Source organism: Cimex lectularius, unplaced genomic scaffold (assembly GCF_000648675.2).
Source record: "Cimex lectularius strain Harlan isolate CLEC.00 unplaced genomic scaffold, Clec_2.1 scaffold90, whole genome shotgun sequence".
In the NCBI taxonomy this organism is placed as follows: domain Eukaryota; kingdom Metazoa; phylum Arthropoda; class Insecta; order Hemiptera; family Cimicidae; genus Cimex; species Cimex lectularius.
Window position 1 is genome coordinate 866,455 of NW_019392684.1, and position 25,420 is coordinate 891,874.

Consider the following 25,420-nt stretch of genomic DNA (forward strand, 5'->3'; position numbering starts at 1 on the left):
ACCTTGTGTCCAATACAGAGTGCAAATATTGATTCAAGGGGAGGAAAATGTATTTCCATGCACATTTTAATTTTTCCTCTTAAGAGGGCTTGTAGTGGAGTGAAAGCTGGGTAAACAAGGTTTCCGAGAGCACTTATTGGCAGGACCGACATGGTCTGAAGGGCAAACAGTAAGGAACCGAGGATAAACAAACCTTATCAAACAGAGAATGAAATCAACTGTGCCAGGGTTCTTCCACTAGCAGTATAAATGTAAGCTATACCATCAAAATTAAAATATGTTTAAACAAAAACTTCAATCTAAATGGGATTTAAATACAGTTGATGAACTAAAAAAGAATCCTAGATTCATTTATTTTGTTATACAATTGTTTAAAATTATTATTAATAACTGACTGTGAGATTTATTTTCAAAAATACTTAAATTCGTCTTAGAAGCAAAAACTGTTGTAATTAATATACTATGAGCCCATACCATTAATTTATATCACAATCCAAAATCGCACTAAAAATGTCCTTTGTATATCCAGGTGACTCCTCACAAGGATGCTTGGAGTGAAGTATAGGATAAATGTCAATTATGATTTCAAAAATCGTTGAATAATGAAAATTACAAAACCTACATCAGGTAAATACAGTGTGTGGTGATTAGTGACCGTTAGTCGATAATTATTTATATATCGTAGGATGCGGTCTGGTGTGATGTAGGTTTCAGAAAAACATTTTCTTTGCCATGCCAACATTTCGATCTTTATTGAGCCCTAAAGATGATCTCAATAAAGATCGAAACGTTGGCATGATAAAGAAAATGTTTTTCTAAAACCTACGTCACACTCGACCGCACCTCACGATCTCCAAATAATCATTGGCTAACGGTTACTAAACACCACACATTATATAGGATTTTTTAGTCCCCAGTCATCGACATATCGCTGTTTTACTCACATCCAACTAAGCCCAGTAGGGTAAAGGCTCCAAAAGATGCTGTTGTAGAAAATAAGGCAACAGATATTCAAGATAATACGCTGAGTTTGCAAATACTACAAATATAGTGTATCCAAAGTATTTAATACAAGAATATTATATTTGCCTCCTTTCCCACCAAAAACGCCATCCGTTTCCTAGGGCTGTATCTTGGCTAACTTGGGTTCCCCATACACAACTTCAAAAATATAACTGAACCAATGATACCGATTACTTAACGATAGGGATGACTTTCCAGAACAATGTACCTCTTCTAAAAGCTCTGCTTTTTGAAGCTTGTAGGTTGGGGTATTTCTAGAACTGAATCTGTGTCAATGGCTTGTATATTGCTTTTAAATAGAGAAGACTATTTTTTGATTTACCCTTTTAGAAATTTTTTACGATTTTTTGAACAAAAAAATCACAATTTTTCTGTATTTCAGGAATGTATGTACAAATCAGTACTGTAACGAATGTGTTAAAAAGACTACGAGAGAACAGATGTATACTCTCCCTTAAATTCAATTTTCACAGAAGTACAAAAGTTTTTAAATTTTTAACTTTTTTAAAACTATGATTACCTTTGAAAGCAAACAGTGTAAACCCCCCTTGCTATTTAATAATACTGAGTAGCTTTAATACTCCTTAAAATCTATAGTAGAACATGCCAAATCACTTACCCGATGATTAACAATGCCGTTTTTGGGAGCAACTGCCTTGTCAGCTTGCAAGCCAAACCACTGCTTCTCTTCATCATAAGTCAGAATTGAAATCTGGGCTTTTGATATCAATTTCCCAAACCTCAGCATGTCAACAATTCTTGTATAAACCTAATAAAAATGTTTGAAATAGAATTTTGTTCTTTGCTTCTTTTTTTAACACTTACTTCATCAATCGGTTTCAATGGCATGGTTCTTAAATAGTCCCAGTTCAAGTTTGCCTGAGCAAGCTGTAAACTGCTGAGACCTCTTACAGCAACATCCTCAGGGAGAGGGATAGTACATACAGTTTCCTCAGTAACAATATCTACAATTTGTATTTTGTTGGTAGCAGAAAGAAAAATACATTAAATATAAACAAAAAATAAATACTAACCATCATCAAAAATCTCTTTAAGATTCATTAGGCTTGGTATTCCACTGAGATGGTTAAGAAATTCAACTAGTCGTGTTAGAAATGGAATTGAACTTGTTCCACAGGATTTTAAGAATACCTGATTACTGAAGATCCAGTGAAAGCCAATCTGTCAATTAAAACAAAGAAAAATGCATTAGTAAAACGACAAACACCTGCATAATGCACTTACAAACCTTAATCGCCTGAAAAAGAAATCCATCTTGACACAACTGTAAAATATGTTGGAATGTTTTATCTCTTGAAACTAAAGAATGTCTCCACGGTTTTGTTGGATCAGAATCCAACATGGTATTTGCATTTTCTTTTTCATCCAGTATACCATTCACCGCAGGCTTACCTATTTTAATTAAATTTTTCAAAATATGCGTCATAACCTAATAACTTAATGTTAACTACCATTGGCCATTTCCTCCTCTGAATCATTGCATTCATCAAAAATAAGGTCCTCTTCGCTGATATCAGAATCCATGCTGTAGACTGAATCATTTTCATCTAAAACAAAAATAAAAATAAAAAAATTATGTATAAGCCTTTAATAATTAAGTACACAATAAAATACCTTCGCTGAGGTCTGAAGTAGATATATTTTTACGCCTTCTTCTCCTACGAAGTTGGCTACTGTTTTTCTTGGCTGATGACGGCTCAAGACGTGGAGGCAAAATGGCTTCGATTCTTTTTAAGGCACATTGGACCAGCTGTGACATGAGTGTTAGGCACAGGGCAACCCCTCCCATTATCTGAGGCGAGTCTAAACAATAAAATTGGCAAAGTCCTTTATAATTTGAACAAAGTTAATATTTTAAACAACCCACTTTTAGCCTTAAGCTGCTGAACACACATTATGGATATAACCATCATTTTAAAGAGCATATCATCATTTAAAATTGTTGGTTCTGTTATTGAGCTTTGGACCTTGTTCTTGTTATTTTCCACTTCTGCCATGCAAGCTTCCAAAGTCATAAAAGCATCAGCATATAACTGAAATAATAACGTAATTAAGAGAAATGACACAAAGCAAAAAGTTATTACCATACCTGATTTATTTGTGGATTAATTTTATCATAAAACATAGAATAAGAGATGTGAATGAATGCGACTATTAACTTTTTTACATTGGGTACATTAACTTTGCTATTTCCTTTAGTGATTTCATCTGAGATTTTACAGTTATTTTCCATCAGGTGTAAAAGATTTCCTTCAGCGCCTTCAAACTTTTGTGTGCAGCACAAACTAAAGAATTATTTTTTAAATGAATATTTGACCAGAAATTGTAAAAAAAAAAATGTAGTTTTCTTATTACCATCTCATGTAATAGTAGGTCGAATCAAGTCCATAATTCTGATTTGTTGCCAAAGTTCCAAGCTGGTTGTGCGGCATTCCACACTCAGGCTTCCAGTTTAGAGCCTAACAAAGTACAAATAAATAATAAATAAAAATAAAATCATTTGAAACTAACCTGCACGTAATATCGCTGAGCAAAGTTATGATCATAAGATGATTGCAAATCAGATAAGTATCTGCTTATATCGCCGAGATAAATGAGACAACGGTGTAAAGCGTGGTGAGCCCATTCTAAAGCGCTGCTTTCAATGGCCTTGCCATTCCACCAATTCTTATCTAAAATTGAAAATTGCAAGTTATAAAATTATAACAACCATTCAGATTTACGGGAAAGTACCTTTTTTAAGACCACAATCAGTAATTAACAAAGGAAAATCAACAATTCCACGAAGGTCCAAACGAAAATGTGACTGAAGTTTCATAATGAGGTGGTGGTAATAACCAATGCCAGATTGTAGATGTGTTTGTATCATGCACATTTCGGCCAAATCCATTTTGGCAGTCTAAAAGAGAATAAACCAAAAACATATAAATCTGCTATATAATATGACAAAAGAAAAGTTGTCCTACCTTATTCAACCTTTTGACTGTTCCAACAATTTCATAAAATACTTTCCTCCAAAGCAAATCCTCAGCTTTTTTGCCATACCCGACAGGATCGGTGAACATAAGCTTGTCACAGTAATCTCTAAGTTTGATCTAGACACAAAAGTTTCCAAAATGTTCACATGTGTTCAACATTTTTACTATTTACAATCAAATGAAATTACATAGTCATTGTCCATCATGCCAATTTAAAATGTTGTCATTGTGATATATTAAAATATGTGCTCATACATTGCACATGATGATTAACAGCTAATCTTCTATACTTTTCCATATTTTTATTTTTTGTTTTTAGTGGAACAATAACTTCCAAAGAAAAATTTAAACAATTGCCAATCTCTGTTTACCTACCTAGTTATAAGACTAATTAGAAAAAATTCAATGCTGATAAATCCACTGTCATATAAATAAAGAGTTTTGGAAAGTGTAAAGTTATTAAAACCAATTGCAATAATTTTCAATGCCAATTAAATTTTAATAGACTATTGATAGAATAAATTTTACTTAACATATGTAGTTCTTAAAGTACAAAATTTAAAAAAATCCTTATGGAAATATTGGGTTGTCCGGAAAATAATGCAGGATTTTGGTATTAAACAAAAAAAAAGAAACTAGTTACTTTAAAGCAATGTTCTTTAATCAAAATAATTNTACAAATGAGTAATCCTGTAAACGTAAACAGAATATTTTATATAGATTTTTTTTAATGAAAACTTAAAATCCTGCATTATTTTCCGGACAACCCAATATCATTGGTTTATTTTTAAAAATAATCAAGACATTTTAATGAGTTATGATCTAAAATACTTCAAGATACAAATAAAAAAGCCTAATTGACCTACTAATATTATTATATGTTTACAAAGAAATTCATATAATTCATCATTTAAATATTAATTAAAAATATACATTAATTTGTATTTTAATCATTTGAATTTAATTATTTAAATTGTTATTTCAATTCTTACCCTTTGAGCTTCAATGTTCTCCGAAAACAAATCGCTCACATGTTCTACCCGAGCTCTTTGATCATCCAAATGTCGAACAACATCAGAAATTGCCCTGCAAAAAATTAATTAACTGAATTACTCTAACATAATAAAAATGTACAGTGCATATTGGTTTATTTTTAGATTGCATCAAAACTGTCGTGGCCTAGCAAAACATAGTAATAAGGAACTATTTTCAAACTAAATTAACTTAAGTGGGACACATGAATCAATAATAAGAAAATTCCAGCCATAAAACTCAGTATATATTCTAAATAAATTTAACCATAAACTAATTCATGACACTAGATAAAAATTTAGAAACATTAAATTAAAATGGATTCATTTTCAATTTAAATTAGTAAGTAGATTATGAGTTAAAGATTAGCCAATGTAAAGAGAGGATGTGGAATACATTTGTTTTGATCAGATAAATATGAAAGCATTAAAAAAAAAGTTAATGGGTAACAACACACAGTGGAAATGTTCAAATAGGTAATTACACTATGTTGTCATAAATAACACAACTTTATATAATCACCCGTTGTAATTGTTTTAACCTTTGGAAATAGATATTCCTGTGTTGAATACAAATTATAAATTAAATAAAAAATATTAAACCATTGGGAAAATGTGATCAGATGTTGAAATGTAGAAAAACAGTCAATCCCATTAGTAACTGTTGTATAGTTATTGGTTGCATCTTCAAGATAATGCATAGTGTGTAGCTAAATAATTAAATTATATAATAAGGTCATAAAATAAGTTCATTGTGTTTTTTTATGTAAAAATTCAATGAAAATTTAAGGTAAACAAATGTAATCAATATTATATGAACCGTGTGTAGTATTTAGTGTCCGTTAATTAATTATTATTTGGAGATTGTGACAAAACCGCATCTTATGATCTCCAAAAAATCATCACATGAACCGTTTTGTTCTACTGCCTTTTGCCATCGTCTATGTAATTTTGTAAATAAATCTGAATTTCTGCAGCTCTCTAGTAAAGTAAAGTTTACCCATTAAGAGAGTTTTGCAGAGCCTGGGTAAGTGAACATCTGATGTCTTAATGCAAATGACGATTGGTGGGGTAACACAAGTCAAGTTTCAACCATTTCTGGTGCGTCTACAAAGACATATGAAGGCGAACATCATTCTTGTGGAAAACAATCCCTTGAAATTTTAATCACTTATAGTGTGCAGTATTGTAAGAAAAATAAAAAGGGATGGAAGGAAATAAGGGATTTAATAAACTAAATTTTAAACAGGAATAACACAAACGTAATTAAGAGAAAAAGTGTCCAAATATATGATTTCGGGGTGTAGGTGAGAGTTGTTCCATAGATGTCTGATTGAAATCAAGTCATTAACATAGAAAAGGTATTCACCGGCAGGAATATGACTCATAAATGGCCCAGAAATTTTCTTTTTCTGCCAGTGCTCAATTCTAAGTTGGTGGTGGAAATGGGAGGATTCAGCCAATGAAATAGTTTATTGTTTTAAACTGCAATACTCATACATCTCCCAAGAAACATTGCACTTTCCTCCTTCATGCTGAATAAATATCTCTTTCCCAACCCCCTTCTTTCTGAGCCCTTGCCTTTAGGGCCAGACTTCGCTCGAACTGCCTGGCAGTAGGGCCACTTGTATCTGATAATGGTTTTAAGAAGATGTAAACGAATTTTGTAAAAGCATACATACTCTAAATAACAGAATCTATTATCATCCTAACCATACTGCTCAAGCCCTCTCTACACATTCGCATCCCAAAAAACCACCACATCACCTTAATCGACAATGAACTCAAGACCTCCTTGCCCCTTATCCCACACAGTGAGTGGAAGTATTGGTTGGTTTCTCATGGCATATGTCCTCCAAGTGCAGCACTGGCATTAGTGCTGCTTGACAGTGTGAAAAAAAAAGTTTTGTGATCAAATTTATAACATGTACAAATATATATAGGGTTAGAGTGGGTCATTGCTTTTCCCCCAGGATTAACCTCTTGGAACATGGTTTTAAAGGACCCACTTGTTATCAATCTTGTTAAAAATTGGTCGTTTACATTGCATTTTAAGAAAGAATCGCAGATGGAGATGCAGCCCAATAACCTCTTCTCGGCGAACATGTGAGGAACCCATATATCGATACGATGAGTGTCCAGCTGCTCTCAGATACAATTTTTTTTTTTTTTTTTTTTGGGAGGGGGTTCCATTACCCCCTTCTTTTTTTTCAACTTTCTATTTTATGTGTGTGCGGGCAAGCGTATATGCAACACCCACGCCTACACGCAGGTGCATAAGGAGGGGGGATGGCCTCACTATTTCCCTCCAGATCTTTCGCTCTTTTGTAGCTCTGAGGGTTAGTAGTTTTCATATACCTCGTCCCCCACCCTCTCTCAATTATTTCCTTTCATCTCTTTTTTCCCTCCTCTTCTTTCTTCTTCTTTTTCCTCGTTTTGGAATTTTATTTCATTTCATTGTTTTATATTGGGCTAGGCGAATCTGTGTTGGAGTGATTGGAGATTCTCCAAGCGATCTTTCTCAGGAACGGACACGTTGGACTAATTCGTATCTCGTGGATACGTGTGTCACCTCACTACCGACTCCCTCTTCTTGTAGTGGAGGGGCGTTCGGATGCTTGGTGACCCAGTGCTGTCCCTCACACGTGGCGCAGTGCCCTAATACAATTTTTACAATAAAATCATCATACACACCAATAAAATGTACTAACCTAGGTTGGCGGGCTCGGGGGTGGGACATTCCACCGGAGCCCTCCCTTAAAATCTAACCAAAAATAATGTTAAAATGAACCTTTCACACAAATAAATACTTGCATACTAATAAATACATTCACACGATTTCATCCACGCAATATGTACAATTAAAATAAGGTGGGCAGCGGGGTGTGGAATAAAACGCCGCTGCCTCACCTCTCACTCATACAATTCCCTACAACTAAACTAAACCTAAATGTGGTGTGTCTGTGGGGTACTCAATATTCCGCCACAGACCCGACCACTTTCACTAATAACTAAATTGTCCGGTTGTCGGCCCTATGGGGTACTCTATATTCCGCCACAGGTTCGACTCCCTTAGACGGAACCATTCTCGCCAATAAATACATTCACACCAAAGTAAGATAAAAAGAGCCATGTGTGAGAAGAGCTAGATTTGATTGTTTATATTTATCCTCTTCAGATACGCAACGAGGTTATCGGTATACTCCCTGTTCTGTTTTAACACTGTAATCATCTCTGCTAGAAGGCCACACCTGTCACAGTATGGCGCTAGGTTGATGCATTCTTCTATCAGGTGTTGTACTGTCATCCTAGCGCCACATAAGGGGCACCTCCGGGGTCTCTTTCCTGTAAGAAGGTGTCCGTGTGTTAATCTGGTGTGACCTATTCTCAGTCTTGTTAGGATGATGGCTTTTCCTTTATCTAAATTCTCTAAGACCCATGGCTTAACATTCGGCTTAATCGGGTTCAGCTTTTCGGTCATCCCAGTCCAGCGGGTTTGCCAGTTGTCCCAGCTCGTTCTTCTTAAATAGTTTTTGACATCCGCTGGACTGATTGCAATATCCGGGTCACTAGGCATCACCGCCGCTTCCTTAGCTGCCTTGTCGGCCTCCTCATTTCCTTTGAGGGCGACGTGACCGGGAATCCATAGGATAACAACCTCGCGTCCATTAACTTGTATGTCATTTAATTGCTCGTAGAATAATCTAACCAGTGGGTCGACAGAGAATTTATTCTGGACAGCTGAGACCGCGCTGAGCGAATCTGTACATATAACATATTTTCCTTTCCCCATACGTTTGATCTCGCCCAGCGCTGTCAATATGGCATACATCTCTGCAGTGAATATGCTGGCCGCCCTCGGGAGAGACGCTTTCTTAGTATTCTCCCCTGTATATACGGCACGGCCGACCCCCTCGGTGCTTTTTGAGCCATCAGTGTATAAATATCTCGCACCTACCAGTTCCTCTTTGATGGAGAGGAACATAGCTTTGTATATTTGAGAGGGGGTCTCTTCTTTCTTCTTCATCGCCATATCGACCCGTATGGTTGGCGAGGGGAGCGTCCACGGTTCCGTTTTGGTTTCAGTAACCGGGATTATTTTATCTAATTTTACTCCCCTCGAGACCATTAATTCCTTTAATCTAACTCCTATCGGTCTCGTACGGGTTCTCAGCCGCCCATACTCCTCGGCTTTTTCCTCATCAAACAATATTGTGTGGAGGAAATGGGATTGCCTGCCCCATACACTTCCACTGTAATTCAGTATCAGCTGGTTCCTCTTTTCCGTCAGGGGCATTACTCCACTCTCCACACATAAACTGTTGACGGGGCTTGTTCGGAAAGCCCCAGTAGCAATCCTTATACCAGCGATATATGCTCTATCTAATTTCTGTAATCTGCTTTTCCTTGCCGAGGAGAACACCATGCATCCGTAATTTAATTTTGTACACAACAGCGATTTAAATACGTTAATTAATATTTCCCTCGTTGCTCCCCATCGAAAATTATTTACAAATTTCATTAAATTTAGGACCTTTTTACTCTGGACCGCAGTATGGTCGATGTGGTGCTGCCATCTCAATTTTTCATCAAAAATGAGGCCGAGATATCTTATACTGCTCACATACTCGAGGGCTGTTCCTTTTAACGTAAGAGGAGGGGCAGTATGTTCCCTCCTCAGTCTGCAGAAGTGTAGTGCTTTTGTTTTCGCCCTTGAAAATGTGAATCCGATGCCCTCAGCCTCACTGACCACCACATCGATCCCTTCTTGGACTTTTCGGGTTATTTCATTGATATCGTCTCCGCTGCAAAGGATTGTCAAATCATCGACATACAAAGCCTTTAGCAGCGGAGCTTCCAATTTATCTGCTATATTGTTTACTGCGATCCCGAATAATGTTACAGAAAGTACCGATCCTTGGGGGATTCCATTCTCCTGCCGACGGTCATCCGATGTCACTGCTCCAATTTTAACCTTAAACCGTCGGCTTTCCAAAAAAGTATTTATTAATTTAAGGAATCTCCCCCGTAGCCCCCAGTCATGACATTTTTTCACAATCCCATATCGCCAGGTTGTATCGTAGGCCTTCTCTAGATCGAAGAAGACCGCGACACAATGCTGTCTTCTAAGGAATGCATCCTGTATCGCGGTCTCGAGAAGGCCGGCCTGGTCGACGGCTGAGTGGCCTCTCCTGAACCCCGCCTGATATGAACTGAATAATCCTTTTGTTTCCAGGTACCACACCAGCCGTCTGTTTATCATATTTTCCAATATCTTTCCCAGGCACGTCGTCAGCGATATGGGCCTATAGCTGCTGGGGGCGCTTGGATCTTTTCCTTCTTTTAGGATCGGCACCACAATGGCCTCTTTCCAGCTGTCCGGGTATTCACCTGCTCTCCATATCTCGTTTTAAAGTTCTAATAGTTTCATTTTGGCGAGAGCGGGTAGCCTCCTTATAAGTGCATTTGGAATGTTGTCACTACCCGGACTTGTATCTTTAGTATTTTTTAATGTTGTTTCTAATTCGGCCATTGTCAGGTCTAAGTTGACCTGTTCCGTAACACTGCCTTCTAGGTCCAATTCATTTCCCAACTCCAGACGTTCTTTAATTTGTTTAAATCTCTCTGAATATGATCGATCGCTCGAGACATTTGCATAATGGTCTGCGAGCGCATCGGCCACTTCTTTGACATCCGTTACCATTGAGTCATTGATTTTAAGGATCGGAACCATAGGTGGCTTGTATTTCCCGGCGATGGTGTTAATCCTTCTCCAGACCTCCCTCATGTTCATGTCCCTTGTTAATTCTTTTACATAATTATGTAGGGAGGCCTGTTTGGCCGCGTTGATAATCCTTTTTCTTTTGCCCTAGATATTTTGAACCTTGTTAGATTTTCCTCCATGGGATATGTATTAAATCGTATAAAGGCCCGCTTCTTTTCTTTATTGGCCGCCTCGCATTCCTTATTCCACCAGGGGACCTGTCTGCGTTGTCTCGGTCCCCCGGTTATAGGTACTGATGTTGCTGCGGCGGCCTTAATCGCGTTTGTAATTTCATTAACGTCAATGTCTATCTCCCCCATTAAATCTGGGAGAGTCACTGACGTTACATAAGCGGGCCAATCCGCTTTCTTCAGGTTATATCTAGGACTTGCCACGTACGGTTCCAGACGAATGGAGCTGGTTATAGCGATGGGGAAATGATCACTGAAATATAATAATTCAGATTTCGTGAGATGCGGTCGGGTGTGATGTAGGTTTCAGAAAAACATTTTCTTTATCGTGCCAACGTTTCGATCTTTTATTGAGATCATCTTCAGGGCTCAAAGTGTTTGTCTTCTGTGTAATTGTGCCATCCTTGCGTGTCGTGTTGAGAGTGCCTGAAATATAATTCGTCCAACGTATCCCATGTCACATCCGGAACTAGTGTCGGAGAGGCAAATGTCAGATCGATAGTGCTGTATTTTCCATTATATGTATTAATATGTGTCTGTTTCCCCGTATTCAGTAATATTAAATGTGTATCATCAACCATTTCTTCTATTTTTCTTCCTATACTGTCAGTTGACTCTGAACCCCACCACACGTTGTGTCCGTTGAAATCTCCCATCAGGAGAACGGGGTGGGGTAATCCATTAATTATTTCTTTTACTTCATGATTCCAATTTCGATCTGGTAAGTAAATTGAACATAATGTTATTTCCTGAGGCATTTTTATTCTGGCAGCTACGATCTGAACGTTATTGTTTTCTATGCATATTTCTTCTGACTTATTTCGTTTTTCACATAAATAGCCACTCCCCCGTGTGCTCTTCCTCCATGTGCTATTGGTACTCCCCGGTGTAGGTACGATATCCTCTCAAAGAGAATTGTTCCTCCGGGCGTAAATGGCTTTCTTGGAGGGAAATGGCTATAGGCGTAAGTTGTGCGATAATTCTTCGTAATCCTTCTATATGTGTTTTAATGCCTCTCAAGTTCCATTGGATGATTATCCCGTTCATTATTATTTATGTGTGGCCTCCCTATTATTACATTCTTTTTTCTTTGCTGGGTCTGGCTTCCGGGGTCTCCCCTTCGGCCAGCCTGGTTTTTTCTTTTTCTTCTTTTTTCCGGGAACTGGCGTAAAGCCTTCGTTCCCGGTTCAGTCAGTTGACGTTTGGCTCACAGACTCCATCTCCCAGCTATGCCCTTTGGATGTCTCTTCCACGACATCCATTAAAGAGATAAGGGGGGCTCCCTGAAGGGAGATGGGGTCATGATGCTGTGTCTGGCATCAACACTTTTTGTCGTGGGGTGGGTATCTCCACCCCAGTTGTTGAAGAATGGGTTAGCTCCTTCAAAATCGCTCCCCCGGCTGGAGGAGCGCTCTGGGTTTTCGACCCCGGCAAAGTCGGGGCCTTGATTATTACTGGAGGTGATTGCTCACCCCCCTGGTTTTTGGCACTGACAAAAGTCAGTGGCTGGGTGCCTTTAGTGGCGATGGCACCCGAAAATTGATATACTGGCGGAGGTTGCTCGGTTTGAATGGAAACCTCCGCAGTTATTTTTTGTGCCCTAGTTTGGGCAGCCGCTCTCGCATAGCTCTTTGTGCTTTTAATGAACGCATCACTTCTTACTAGGGTTCTCGCTTCTACATGCGTCATTTTCTTTTCAATTTTTAATTTTTGGATCTCCCTTTCTTCTTGTAATACAGGGCACGCACTAGATCTAGCATGGTGGTGCCCTTTACAGTTTATACATGTTGGGGGATCCAAGCACGGCTGCCCTTCGTGAACTGGGAGGCCACATGAACAGTATGTATGTTCTGATCTACATCTCATAGCCGTATGTCCGAACCTTAGGCATTTAAAGCAGCACATTGGGGCCGGTAAATACGGCCTGACCGGGAATCTTTGAAAGATCGCTTTGACATCTGTAGGGGGTGTCGGCGTATCAAATGTTAGAATTAGCGTGGCTGTGTCTACGAGTCCTTTCTCGGTTTTCCTTTTAACACGCGCGACTTCGGTGACCCCTTGTGACGCCAATTCCTCTTTAATTTCCTCCTCCGGGCAGATCATTAGATCTCGAGCTGTGATCACGCCCTTGGAGGAGTTCAATCGCTTGTGCGGCGTCGAGGTCATTGGGTAGGTTTCCCCTAAACAGACTGTCTTCTCAAGCATTAGTGCCGATAAACTGTCGTCGATTTCTAATAGCAGTTGGCCAGCAGCAGTCTTTTTTACGTTTTTGATTCGGCCAAGTTGCTTACGTATCATTCGGCACAACTTGATGGGAGAATCTCCTTTAAAGTCACCCTCTTTCTTTTCTAAAATCCAAAATCTGGCGAAATTATTCTTCTTCCTAGCCCAATCTATAATCTGTGTGTCCTCAATTATTTTCTCTCTCCTTGTCCGTTTTCTCTTCAGAGTGGCAGCCGGATCAAACGGCTGCAAAGTGGTAACATTCGTGAGTCCATAATCAGTCCTACTTGTGGTTGCCTCTAGTCGGGTGGTGCCACTCGCCTCACCAACACCTACGGGATCCAATGAATAAGCACGTGGATGATCCCTATCCACGGGCTTACCGGCATTGTGGCCTTCCGGGTCTACGGCCTTATTTAACTGAAAAGGAGCAAGCTTGTTTTCAGGGTGGTAGATAGCTTTCCTATCACCCCTAGTCGGCCAGTGGGGCTGCCACTAAGGTAGACCGATATACCTCCCCTCCCTAGACTCTGGGACGCCTAGGACAGGAAAAGGAAAAGATTAATTTTGGGAAAGGGTGGTTACGGGAAAAAAGGTAAGGTTGTACAGTTAGTAGATGGAATGGGAGATAAAGATAGCCAATAAATATAGATAAGGATAGCCACCAGGTACGGGAGGGGTGCATGGTCGCAGTTTAACCTCATGCCCAGGAGGAGTAAAGATTGTTTTCAGTTAAAGTGTGACATCATACACATCAAAAGTGTGACATCATACACATCACAAATTTTCCTATCAGAGTGAGCGGCGGTTTTCCTTTGCGCTAATAAAAACATAAAAAAATTGAATGAAAAAAATGCACTATTTTTCCCACCATTTTAAATTAGCAAAATAACAGTCTCAAATGAAACTGATGAATAAAAGCATTTAAGTTAATTCCTTTTCAGTGTTTAAATAATAATGAATAAATGAACATTACACCCAAACAGAAGAGGGATAAAATTGAATTATAGAAAAACCCTGCTGATTTATAGAACAGAAATAGAATAGAACGTAAATAAGATGTCCAAAGTAATTATTTATCAAATTTGATTCAATTGCAGTACTAGGCCACCCTTAAAAAGATCATTAGTTTTTAATATGAGATATATTTATGCTGAAAAGTAAAATCTTTGTTCTGAGATCTGCTAGACAACGAACCAGTAATTAATTGTCTGCTTGTTCTTTGGTTCTGTCAGACACATTTCAACATTTCGCCATTTTCTGAGATATTTGGAAACAATCAAATCACTTTAAATTCAGATTTATGGGTTAGGCTAAATTAGAATCAATGCATAAATCTTGCTGATTTATTTAAGTAAGAGAATATATTTCGTAACAAGGAATTTTTTCTCTTGCCATCTTGATTTTTCAGAAACGTTTCAGCATATCACAATCTTTAGAGTTAGACAGACCCAGCAGAAATGATGAGAAACAACCAAACTATAGGTTAATCATCCTGCAGACTACAAGAGATTTCTATATTTTTGTACTGCTCATATTTGGTGACAGCCATATATAATATAAGCTAGAAAATTATACGTTTCAGTGTACATGCAAATTAGATATTTACCAGCACAACATATGTCAAATTGTGTTTTATAGCATCTCTACAGTCATCAGTTTATAGCACTCTTAGCTAATCTTATGCTATGTTCACTTGTATTAAACATTTTTTCATCTGGACACATATAATCACCCTAATTGTTTCAACCTTAGCTTCAGTATTATTTTGTTGAATAATATGTATAATCATATTTAATATATAATGCTTCACAATTTTGCATGTCATGCTTGCACACAGACCATGCTAATCTTCTCTGTATCGTTCCAATTTATAATATGTACCACTGAAGCAAAAAAAAGGAAAAACTGTCTTTATACCATTTAAATTTAAACTAAACTAACAATTTAATGTATTACAGTTTGTATAGCTCTGTAATATTAAAATTGCTGAACTCAGCAATAAAACAATTAGCTCTGTCAAACCTTTTATCCCTGCCTTTTTTTCCTTATTGAATAATTGCATAGTACATAATAATTGGAATAATACATCTTATTATGATAATTAAATATCTCATATTATCTAAGAGTTTTTCTTTAAACAGCTTTTGGTTTTAATTCGTTGTAATCAGTAAAATGACCATTACTTGTACTGAAGTAATGGCCTACAATTACGACTTTATGCCTGGCCACACAGAATGCCCCAGTTTCAAACAAATATAGCCTAATTTATTGCACAAAAGCCTATAATGATTAAATCATCTTAGCAATGCTTTCTTTAAACATGCAAAATTACCATTACTTGGGCTATCTGTCACATAGATAAATTTTACTTTAGGCCTTGGATTTACACCAAAACACACCGAACTTTGACCTAGTATCAACCATTAAGGTTGCGTGGACTTGTAAAAATTCATCGTAATGAGTGGGTTATTCTCTTTTATATATTATACTATCTGAAACCACAGAAATTTCATCTTCATAAATAATCACAAAAATGACCAAATGGCAATAAGGCTCGACTGGAGATGAGGATATGAAAACGTCCACTCACTTTCAAAACATAATGTGCCCAATGCTGTAATGACCAAAATGAAAAACCCACAAACTCTTTTTAAGAAAATGCTTTGAAATGATTAAAATGGCCATTACATGTACTATGTGCCGCACAGATAATTTCACTATACGGCGTAGAATTATGGCTTCACACCTGCCACACAGGCTCTTACTTTAGCATATAAAGTTGAATTTTTATTTGGCCAGTTATTTAGCAGCATCATCAGCAAACATGATTTCAACATATGCAAGCAATAAATTTAATATAACAAATGAAAATAAAAAGGAAAAGTTGCAATGGCAAATACAAAAAGGATGATGAAATTTTATGCAATATCACAAGTCATATATTCAAGCTATACAATCGACATTGTATGTATTGTCTGCCACACAGATATCGCATAGGATTATGGTTTACCCCTGACACATAGTTTACTTTGGGTATAAGACAATGAGTATTCAGCACTCATGATATCAGCGTATCATGCAAGTGATATAACAAATGGTCACAATATAGAAAAATTGGTAATGGCGACTGGAGCTAAAACGTCCACACATCATATATGCCACATACAAACTTCAAAAGGCTGAATTGCCTGAGGTCAAGGTTTTTTAATTTTTTTTTTTTAATTTAAACAAGAATGAATGGAGTTGGAGGTGATTTGTTCAACAAGAACAGATGTGCACCCAATTTGCAGAACTTCGTTTTGAAGCAAACTCTTATATTGGCCATTATTGTTTTGTACAATATATGAGAATAATTTATTGTTCATAACCAATCATGATTTCAGTATATCATGCAAGTAATAAATTTAACTTAAAAAATGATAATAAAATATAACGAAATTGGAACAGCGAATACTAAAAGGTCAATGTAATGTCCATGTAATTATTGGGCACATTGTGTCATCACACACACAAGCTAAAAATTAATTGATTAAAAAACTGAAATGAATAAAATCGACATATGTATTGTCTGCCCACTGATATAACCATAGAGTATGGGATTATGGTTTACACCTGACCACATACTTTGGGTGTAAGACGATGAGTTTTTACGTGCAAAATCTATACTCGTGATATCAGTGTATCGTGCATGCATTACATTTAACGTAACAAATGATCACAAAATAGAACAAATTGGCAATGGTGAGTGGAGGAGCCATATACAAATCTCCAAAGGATGAGTGTTTATGAATTACCTTAGGTCAATGTTTTTTCTTTTTTTTCTGCTTGTTTGTTAATGTGAGAAAATTGTGAGGTCTGGTGTTAAATTTAAACAAGAGTGAATGGAGTTTGAGGTGATTTGTTGGAAAAGAATATAAGTTCACTCAATTTGCAGATCCTCATTTTGAAGCAAATCTTAGATTGGCCATTATTATTTGGTACAATAATTTATTCATAACCAACCATGATTTCAGCACATCACGCAAGCAATAAATAAAATATAAAATGATATGAATAAAATCGACATATGTATTGTCTGCCACTCGGATATAACCATAGTGTGTGGGATTACGGTTTACACCTGACCACCTACTTTACTTTGGGTGTTAAGACGATGAGTTTTTACGTAGCAAAATCAACACTCGTGATATCAGCATATCGTGCAAATGATATATTTACCATAACAAATGGTCACAAAATAGAATGGCCACCACGGTAATGGCGTCTGAAGGTAAGGATATGAAAAGTCCACCCATCTTTAAGACACATCATATATGCCACATACAAACCTCCGAAGGATGAGTATTTATGAATTGCCTTAGGTCAAGAATTTTTTTCTTCGGATTTTGTTAATGGGAGAATATTGTGAGGTATATCATGCAAGCAATACATTTAACGTAACAAGTGATAATAAATGTAATATAAACTGATATGAGTAGAATTGACATAATTATATATTATCTGCTCACAGATATAAACGTGGGGTATGGGATTACGTTTTACACCTGACCACCTACTTTACTTTGGATATAAGACGACAAGTTTTTAGATTTTACATAGCAAAATCAACACTCGTGATATCTGTGAATCATGCAAGCGATATATTTACCATAACAAATGGTCACAAAATAGAACAAATTGGTAATGGCATCTGGTAAGGACATGAAACGATACTTCATATATGCCAAATACAAACTTCAAAAGGCTAAGAATTTATAAATTGCCTATGTCACAAGGTTTTTCTTTGTTTTTTGTTAATGTGAGAAAATTGTGAGGTATGGTGCTAAATTTAACCAAGAATGAATGAAGTTGGAGGTGATTTATTACACAAGAACAGAAGTTCACCCAATTTGCAGAACTTCGTTTTGAAGCAAACTCTTACATTAGCCATTATTGTTTTGTACAATATATGAGATTAATTTATCCATCTTAACCAATCATGATTTCAGCACATCATGCAAGCAATACATCAAATATAAACTGAGTAAAATCAACATATGAATTGTCTGCCACACAGATATAACCATAGTGTGTGGGATTACGGTTTATACCTGACCACCTACTTTACTTTCAGCATAAGACGATGAGTTTTTACGTAGCAAAATCAACACTCGTGATATCAGCATATCGTGCAAATGATATATTTACCATAACAAATGGTCACAAAATAGAATGGCCACCACGGTAATGGCGTCTGAAGGTAAGGATATGAAAAGTCCACCCATCTTTAAGACACATCATATATGCCACATACAAACCTCCAAATGATGAGTATGAATTGCCCGAGGTCAAGGGTTTTTATTTTTTATTGGGTTTTTGTTAATATGAGAAAATTGTGAGGTCTGGTGTTAAATCTGAACAAGAATGAAAGGAGTTGGAGATGATTTGTTGGAAAAGAACAGATGTTTACTCGATTTGACGCAACTGCGTTTCGAGGCAGGACAAGGCCAGGTCTCAAAAAGCACCCAGGCCATTTTTCATCGGCCAACAAGAACCAATATTGTTTATCTCATAAAATTTAAATAAGAAACATCTAGGCGAAGTTAATAATAAGAGGTCTTAGATAACCTTATTTACCTGTAAAGCCTTATCGGGAGTTCGGCGGAATCACTTCTAGAATCGGTTGTCACGCTATGATTTTTCTTCATGCTGTCAAGTCATTATTAAACAGAATCCCGGTCGCTACTCTTCTAGAATCAAGCCGTCGCTAGAATCCGGTCGGATTAAACGTCAATCGCCCGAAAGGCGAGGTAAAACAACTGGAAAGACAGTCTCTCTAGCCGCCGCCATCTTCCCGACTGGCAGTCCAACCGCTCTGCGGCTAAAAGCTACTCCCCTGCGGGCCGAGAGAACGTATTTTAATTATAAAAAAAATTCCCTTTTTTTTATCAAAGCGCCGACGGACGGCCTCCGTGACCCGACTCGGCCTTTAAATGGCAGTCCATTTATGATATTTTCACAAGAAAAAAAGTCTTTTTTATGGAATTTTTTGTTTTTTCCCTGGAGTCTTCAGCTGAAGGTCACTAGTTGTATCAGCTGTCATTTTGGAGTTTTTTATCTTATCACATCGCGGTTTTCGAGCGAAGGTTAAAGAAAATGTGGAAAACGTCTCCGCTCGGTTCGTCCCATATTCCTCATTCACTCTCCCCTTGACAATAAACCAATTTTGAATAAAAATAAAATACAAAAAAATAGTTTTCTTTTAAAATTATATTAGTTTGTTTTATAATAAAAATATGATCGTAAGTAGCCCTTACAGACGTCTATCAGTTCTCTACAGGATTCTCAACGTGAAAAAAAACCCGACACTTTCACTTAATTATTGTTCTTCAAGACAAAAAAACGAAGGTATGGCTCGTTTATTTTTTTAATTTAAAATAAATAGATAAATAAAACGCATGTTCTACTTACAATTTGACTTGAATATAATCACGGAGAATTTTGAACTTTTTTTTTTACTGTCGAATGTCAGTTTCACATCCAAACAATGCAATATGTTGATATGCTACATGTATGTGAAGAGAATTTCATCTGAATATGTTATACTTACAAAACAGTGGTTTTATTTCGTCTGGAAGACCGGCCCTGCAAGTCCCATCACATTTGTACCGCAGTGGTTTCCATCCATTTTGAACATGTCTTGTGTAGATTCAAACAAAGAATAACAGCAGGAATTAATCAGTTTTTTTATTGTTATTTAATAAAAAAAAGAAAGCCTCATCTGCTAAAAGAAAAAAAAACTAAAAAAACTTTTGGATTTTATGTTCCTCTCAGTGACAAAAGAGCTATCGACATGATGAAAGTTGGTATGTTTTTTGGAATTGTGTTTTGCCACACACCTGTTTTATTCGTGTTTATTATAAGGTTCACTCTTGGCAAACAAATTGCAATTTATGTACATCCCATAGTCACGAAAAGCAGACATTTTAATACTGTTTCATTTAACTAAAGCTGGCTGTGCGAATCGGGGCTCCACAAAACTTAAGATATCCTCAACTCTAATGTATTGTTACCAGTTTTCCATGTATGACCGACCCCCTCACACTGATGGAAGGGGAATAATGTCTTGTTGTCAGTCCAATTACTGAAGTGTATTAATATAATTTGTTAATAATATTAATACAAGAACTTGCTAATAACAAGTACGATTAAATTTGTAAAATAAAGTATATTGTTAATACAATTGTAATTAAAATACACTGATAGGCAAAAAATTCTACCCCAATTGATTTTTTTTCCATTTTCTTGATAAAAGAAAATTATGCCCTTAATTTGTCTCATTGTTTTTATCAATAAATATTTGTTTACGCTATATTTTAAATTGGGAATATCAATTAGTGGTAAACACACTTAATCCTTATCCAAAACGTGGATAAAGGATTTTTCAGTGTTTACTTTTTATGGAATTTAAAATGTTTATTCAATCTCATTTGAATTCTGGAGCAATAAACTGTTTAGTTTTCATCTTTGTTTTCTTAATTTCAATTTTTAAACATAAAAATGCCTCTTAGTGCTGAGGTTGTTGTGCGTGGTGTGGCACTTATTGATGATGGACATTCTGTCAGGTATCCAGCTATTGCCATCTGAGTTCCCTACAAAACTCTGCAAGATGCCATTAGATGTTTTCGAGAAACTGGATCCTACCATAGAAGGCTCAGTTCTGGACGCCCTAGGGTAACAGAACCGTAGGTTTTTTGATGTTGAGAATTTTGAAACTGGCATCTCACTGTTTTTCAAGCAGTTCATCAGCTCCAGGAAGTTCGAGATGTCCAAATTTCTAAACGTACTGCTCGAAGAAGATTAAATCAGTATGGACTGATGACTTTTCGCCCTGTAAGAGCACCAGAATTGACCAGAACACACAGAGTTGCACAGCTCCAATTTGCTCGAGAACACAGCCATTGGTCTTTAGATAATTGATCTGCTGTACTTTTTACAGATGAATGTAAATTTGCTCTATGAACTCCAGATGGGCATGAAAGAGTACAAACAAGGTACGAAGCCTGTACTTTTTCCCAGGCCAATCTTTTCAGCATAGCTAAGTTATGGTGTGGGTGGAAATTTAAATGGAGAGTCATACAGAGTCCGTTGTTGTTTATAGAGGGTCTTTGACGGCCACTCCATATGTGGATGAAATTGTGGAACCTCATGTGGCCTATCCTTGATGAAAGTAGCGACAATCCTATTCTAATGCACGCTAATGCCCATCCTCTTGCCTCTCGCATAGTATAAACGTACCTTCAACAGCATAACTTCAGGGTCTTGAACCCCATCGAACATTTACAGGATAACCTCAAAAGACAAATAAAGCACGTCCATCATTCCTGACACACTCCACGATATCTTTGTGAAGAATGGGCTAACCTGCAGCAAACACCATTTCAAGACTGGTAGAACGTTTGTCAATGCATCTTTGAGATGTAATTAAGGCAAGAGGAGTATATGTCTACATATTGGCATATTTAAGTATTTAACAGGGGATCTAAAATTTACTTGAAGACCAACTCAGCCCTAACATTGCCAAGGACTGTAATGCCTATTCTACAAGGCCATCAATGGCTTAAGTGTTCGGCCTGGCAGGATCAACCAAGCTTTCCTTTTTGTCTGAGGCACATTTCGCTCAACAAAACAAGACTGAAAGTAGTCCAAATAGTCCTGTGATTAACAAAGTTCAGGTTTCACTACTATGCATAATTGGTCATAATTGACCATTTAATTATTCTTTTCATCTAAGGTTTTTAGTTAAGATGAAAAGTTATCGGGTTGTCCGGAAAATAATGCAGGATTTTAAGTTTTCATTAAAAAAAATCTATATAAAATATTCTGTTTACGTTTACAGGATTACTCATTTGTATGAATGATATTGTTTGTTTACCTCTGTAGCATTCCGCTACTTGGAAATAATTCAGTCATCCTTATAATGTCAAAGCGAGAATTTCGTACGATTTTCTTTTACGAGTTTAAACTCGGCCGAAGCGGAGCCCAAACGGCTAGAAACATTAACCAAGTCTGGGGCGAGGGTTGTGTTAATGAGTGCACTGTGCAAAGGTGGTTTAAAAAATTTCAGGGAGATTTCAGCCTTGAAGATGAAGAAGGTCGTGGAAGGCCTTCCTCTCTTAATGATGATGTTCTGCGATCAGTGGTGGAAGAAAACCCCAAAACAACTGTTCGAGAACTTGCAGAGCAACTCAAAGTCAGTAAAACGACCGTCGCTGACCACCTCAAGGCGATTGGAAAAGTGAAAAAACTCGAAAATTGGGTTCCACACTCATTAAACGATCGCCAAAAAAATCAGCGCTTTGATGTTTGTGCATCACTTCTTTGTCGAAACAAAAATGACCCATTTCTGGCCAGAATTGTTACATGTGACGAAAAGTGGATTCTCTACGATAACACTAGACGTTCTGGACAGTGGCTCGACAAAGGAGAAGCTCCAATACATTTTCCAAAGCCCCCAACTCATCAAAAAAAGGTAATGGTTACGGTATGGTGGGCTTCATTTGGTTTAATACACTACAGCTTCTTAAATCCTGGCGAAACCATCAATGCTGAATCATACTGTAACCAAATTAATACCATGCATCAGAAATTGGCAGTAATGAAGCCCTCTTTGGTCAATCGGAAAGGGCCCATTTTGTTGCATGACAACGCTCGACCACATGTGTCACGTGTAACGTCACAAAAATTATTGGAGCTTGGCTATGAAACTTTGCCTCACCCACCCTACTCTCCGGACCTCTCGCCTACTGACTACCATTTTTTTAGACACCTGGACCACTACTTACAACACATAATATTCAAAAATCAAACGGAACTGGAAAATGCATTTATTGACTTTATCAATTCTAAAAATTCTGAATTCTACTCAGACGGAATTAATAAGTTACCAACACGTTGGGAGAAATGTATTGAGAGTATGGGAAATTATTTTGATTAAAGAACATTGCTTTAAAGTAACTAGTTTCTTTTTTTTTGTTTAATACCAAAATCCTGCATTATTTTCCGGACAACCCAATAGTATCACAAGCTGGATTCGAACACAAGACTTTTGGCTCGATATGCTGCTGCACTAACCACTTGCGCTATCATGACTTCGATCCACTCAAACACCAACTCCTCATCTCAACCTACAATCTTTTGAATTTTCCCTCTTTTTGTCATTTTTCAAATGCCGGGTTATCTGGATTCGATTCTCAGCGACTTATGAAGTGGCCATGGGAGCTGTTAGTGAAGTGATTCTTCTTTACTTATTATATATTAATCCATTTATGTTTAGTGGTCTAATTGACTTTTTTTTTCTTTTTTTTTTTTTTTTGGACGATTTTATGATGAGTCTGATATGCTAACTATTCAGTTACCACAGTCCCCTGATCAGGAGGATCAAACTACAATAAAAACAATTGTGGTTTGTTCTGTCCTGATTTAGTGGGTTTTTGATGTCAGTCCATTTAATGAGATTCAGAAGGCAATTTCGCTAAACCCATTATAGAGATTTTAGAATGCTTAGGAAGAATTCAAGGTTTTTACTAATTCAGTATTTTTTCTCCATAGTGATTGACAAAAGTTTTATTTATTTACATACAAAGTATGTATCTTATAGGTGAGAACAGCGTGAGCATTGGAGATGTTAGAAAAACAGTAAAGCCCACCAAAAACCCGCAGTATGTCCCAAGAAGTTATTGTAAGTAAATGTTCTTCATCTACCATTAACAATTTTTTCTCGCCTAGTTCATTTATTTAATTTTCAGTGTTGAAAGAACCAGACCAGGAGACACTCCACCATCTACGATGGATGTTACAGAAAGACATGCTTTCTCAGGATATCTTTCTTGTTGGACGGCCTGGCCCACTGAAAAGAAGATTGGCCATGCAGTTTCTTGAGCTAACAGAAAGAGAACTTGAATTTGTTTCCCTTTCGAGAGATACAACAGAGGCCGATCTTAAACAAAGGAGAGAAATAGAATCCGGTACAGCGAAATACATCGATCAGGTCTGAATTTTTTCCAACAGCTAGTATTTGCATTAATAAAATATATAATGATGTTCAAGCAGAATATGCTGTGGCTGTTCCAAATTCATTGTAGAAAACTAAATAAGTATTTTTAAATTGATTTCACTTTTGAAACAGTAATTTATACACAGGAGCTCTTTGTATTACATTGGTATTAATAAAATGATTATGCTTTAATCAAATAAATTTATTAATATTTAACATAAATTATAGAAAAATTGACACAGCGTGGTAAAATGGATGTTTAGAGTGAACTAAAATGATTTGATGTTTATCCCATGTAAGGTCCCACATAGTATGAACCTCCGGCTCCTCCATGTCCAGCAGAATGTCCCATTCCGTGGTTATTGTTCCTGTTGGATTCCATATGTCCTCTCTGGTAGGCCAAGTCTCTGTTGTTGGAATATCCATTGTGGTCTCTAGCATCCCAGTTTGTCCCGTGCACACCGACAGATTTCATTCCATTGCCTCCACCTGCATTGTTGACGACGTGCTCTCCAAATTCACCTCCGCGTCTACCATGGTCATACTGATCCCAAGCGCTGTTGTCGAATTGATTGCCGAACTCTTTTCCAAAGTTTTCTTCCCCGACACTGTGGTCTTCATCAACAAATTTAGAATCCTTTCCAGATTCTACGTTGTGGTAGGTTTTGTGAAATCCAGTTGTTTTGTGTCCCTTGCGGTGGCCCTGATTACCAAATCCTCCATAGCCATCTTTGGAAGAGACATCGACGTTCTTCAGCGCTCCAGTGTAGCCATCTCCTCCATTGTTGTAATTGGCTCCTGCAACGTTTCTTTGGTATCCCTGTCCTCCCTCATTACCTTTCACAACTACATGTTTTCCATTCACACCTTGAGCTCCTTGGTTAACAACCTGATTGTGGTCCCTCACGACATGGTGTCCAGTTCCGTCATTTGCATACCCGTTATATCCCTGGTTTCCTCCATAGTAACCAGCACCATCTACCATACCTTTCTGATAGACTACTGGCTTTGGAACAGAATACATGGGCATAGGTACCATTCCTGGATAATACGGGCTCATCATAGCTGGGCTGTAAGGAAATGGCATGGCCATTACAAGACCAAGCTGAATACCAAGAAGTAGTGTACTATAGGATATCATTGTGTGCATC

The 25,420-nt window shown here is 37.2% G+C and overlaps 2 protein-coding genes and 1 non-coding gene across 6 annotated transcripts in view; 1 reads left to right on the top strand and 2 right to left on the bottom strand.

The window, feature by feature from the left end:
* Positions 1-1,582: 1,582 nt before the first annotated feature.
* On the bottom strand, positions 1,583-19,975 carry LOC106672146 (protein SMG5). 3 transcript variants are annotated; one of them, XM_024225726.1, is made up of 14 exons: positions 19,824-19,975; positions 5,015-5,108; positions 4,011-4,139; positions 3,778-3,943; positions 3,556-3,716; positions 3,400-3,503; positions 3,134-3,329; positions 2,912-3,077; positions 2,659-2,847; positions 2,496-2,591; positions 2,273-2,436; positions 2,058-2,205; positions 1,849-1,988; positions 1,583-1,792 (listed from the first exon to the last, which is right to left on the bottom strand). In XM_024225726.1, exons 3-14 carry the CDS (start codon positions 4,107-4,109, stop codon positions 1,598-1,600), a joined length of 1,824 nt encoding a protein of 607 aa, XP_024081494.1. In that variant the 5' UTR covers positions 4,110-4,139; positions 5,015-5,108; positions 19,824-19,975; the 3' UTR covers positions 1,583-1,597. The 3 variants fall into 3 exon arrangements, with proteins under 3 accessions (XP_024081494.1, XP_024081492.1, XP_024081493.1); XM_024225724.1 differs by lacking the exon at positions 19,824-19,975 and adding an exon at positions 18,851-19,093; XM_024225725.1 differs by lacking the exons at positions 5,015-5,108; positions 19,824-19,975 and adding an exon at positions 4,211-4,414.
* Positions 15,025-15,128, bottom strand: LOC112126508. Its single transcript, XR_002910010.1, has one exon. It is a non-coding gene; the product is annotated as a U6 spliceosomal RNA (small nuclear RNA).
* The window catches only part of LOC106672145 (von Willebrand factor A domain-containing protein 8), a 38,739-nt gene continuing 32,427 nt past the window's right edge, over positions 19,109-25,420 (top strand). Inside the window, exons 1-3 of one of the 2 annotated variants that reach the window (XM_014403324.2) lie at positions 19,109-19,621; positions 23,874-23,954; positions 24,022-24,263. In XM_014403324.2, coding sequence (XP_014258810.1) covers positions 19,510-19,621; positions 23,874-23,954; positions 24,022-24,263 — 435 coding nt within the window. In that variant the 5' untranslated portion in view covers positions 19,109-19,509. Of the gene's footprint in view, positions 19,622-23,859; positions 23,955-24,021; positions 24,264-25,420 lie in introns of both variants that reach the window. The other variant, XM_014403325.1, reaches the window with a different exon arrangement.

Excerpts from the sequence above, each read along its gene's own strand:
- LOC106672146 (XM_024225724.1), bottom strand. The coding sequence starts at position 18,921 with ATGAAGAAAAATCATAGCGTGACAACCGATTCTAGAAGTGATTCCGCC. Across the intron at positions 2,437-2,495 it reads AGAGGAGGAAATGGCCAATG|GTAAGCCTGCGGTGAATGGT; the intron begins GTAGTTAACATT and ends TAATTAAAATAG. Across the intron at positions 1,989-2,057 it reads TAAAGAGATTTTTGATGATG|ATATTGTTACTGAGGAAACT; the intron begins GTTAGTATTTAT and ends TACAAATTGTAG.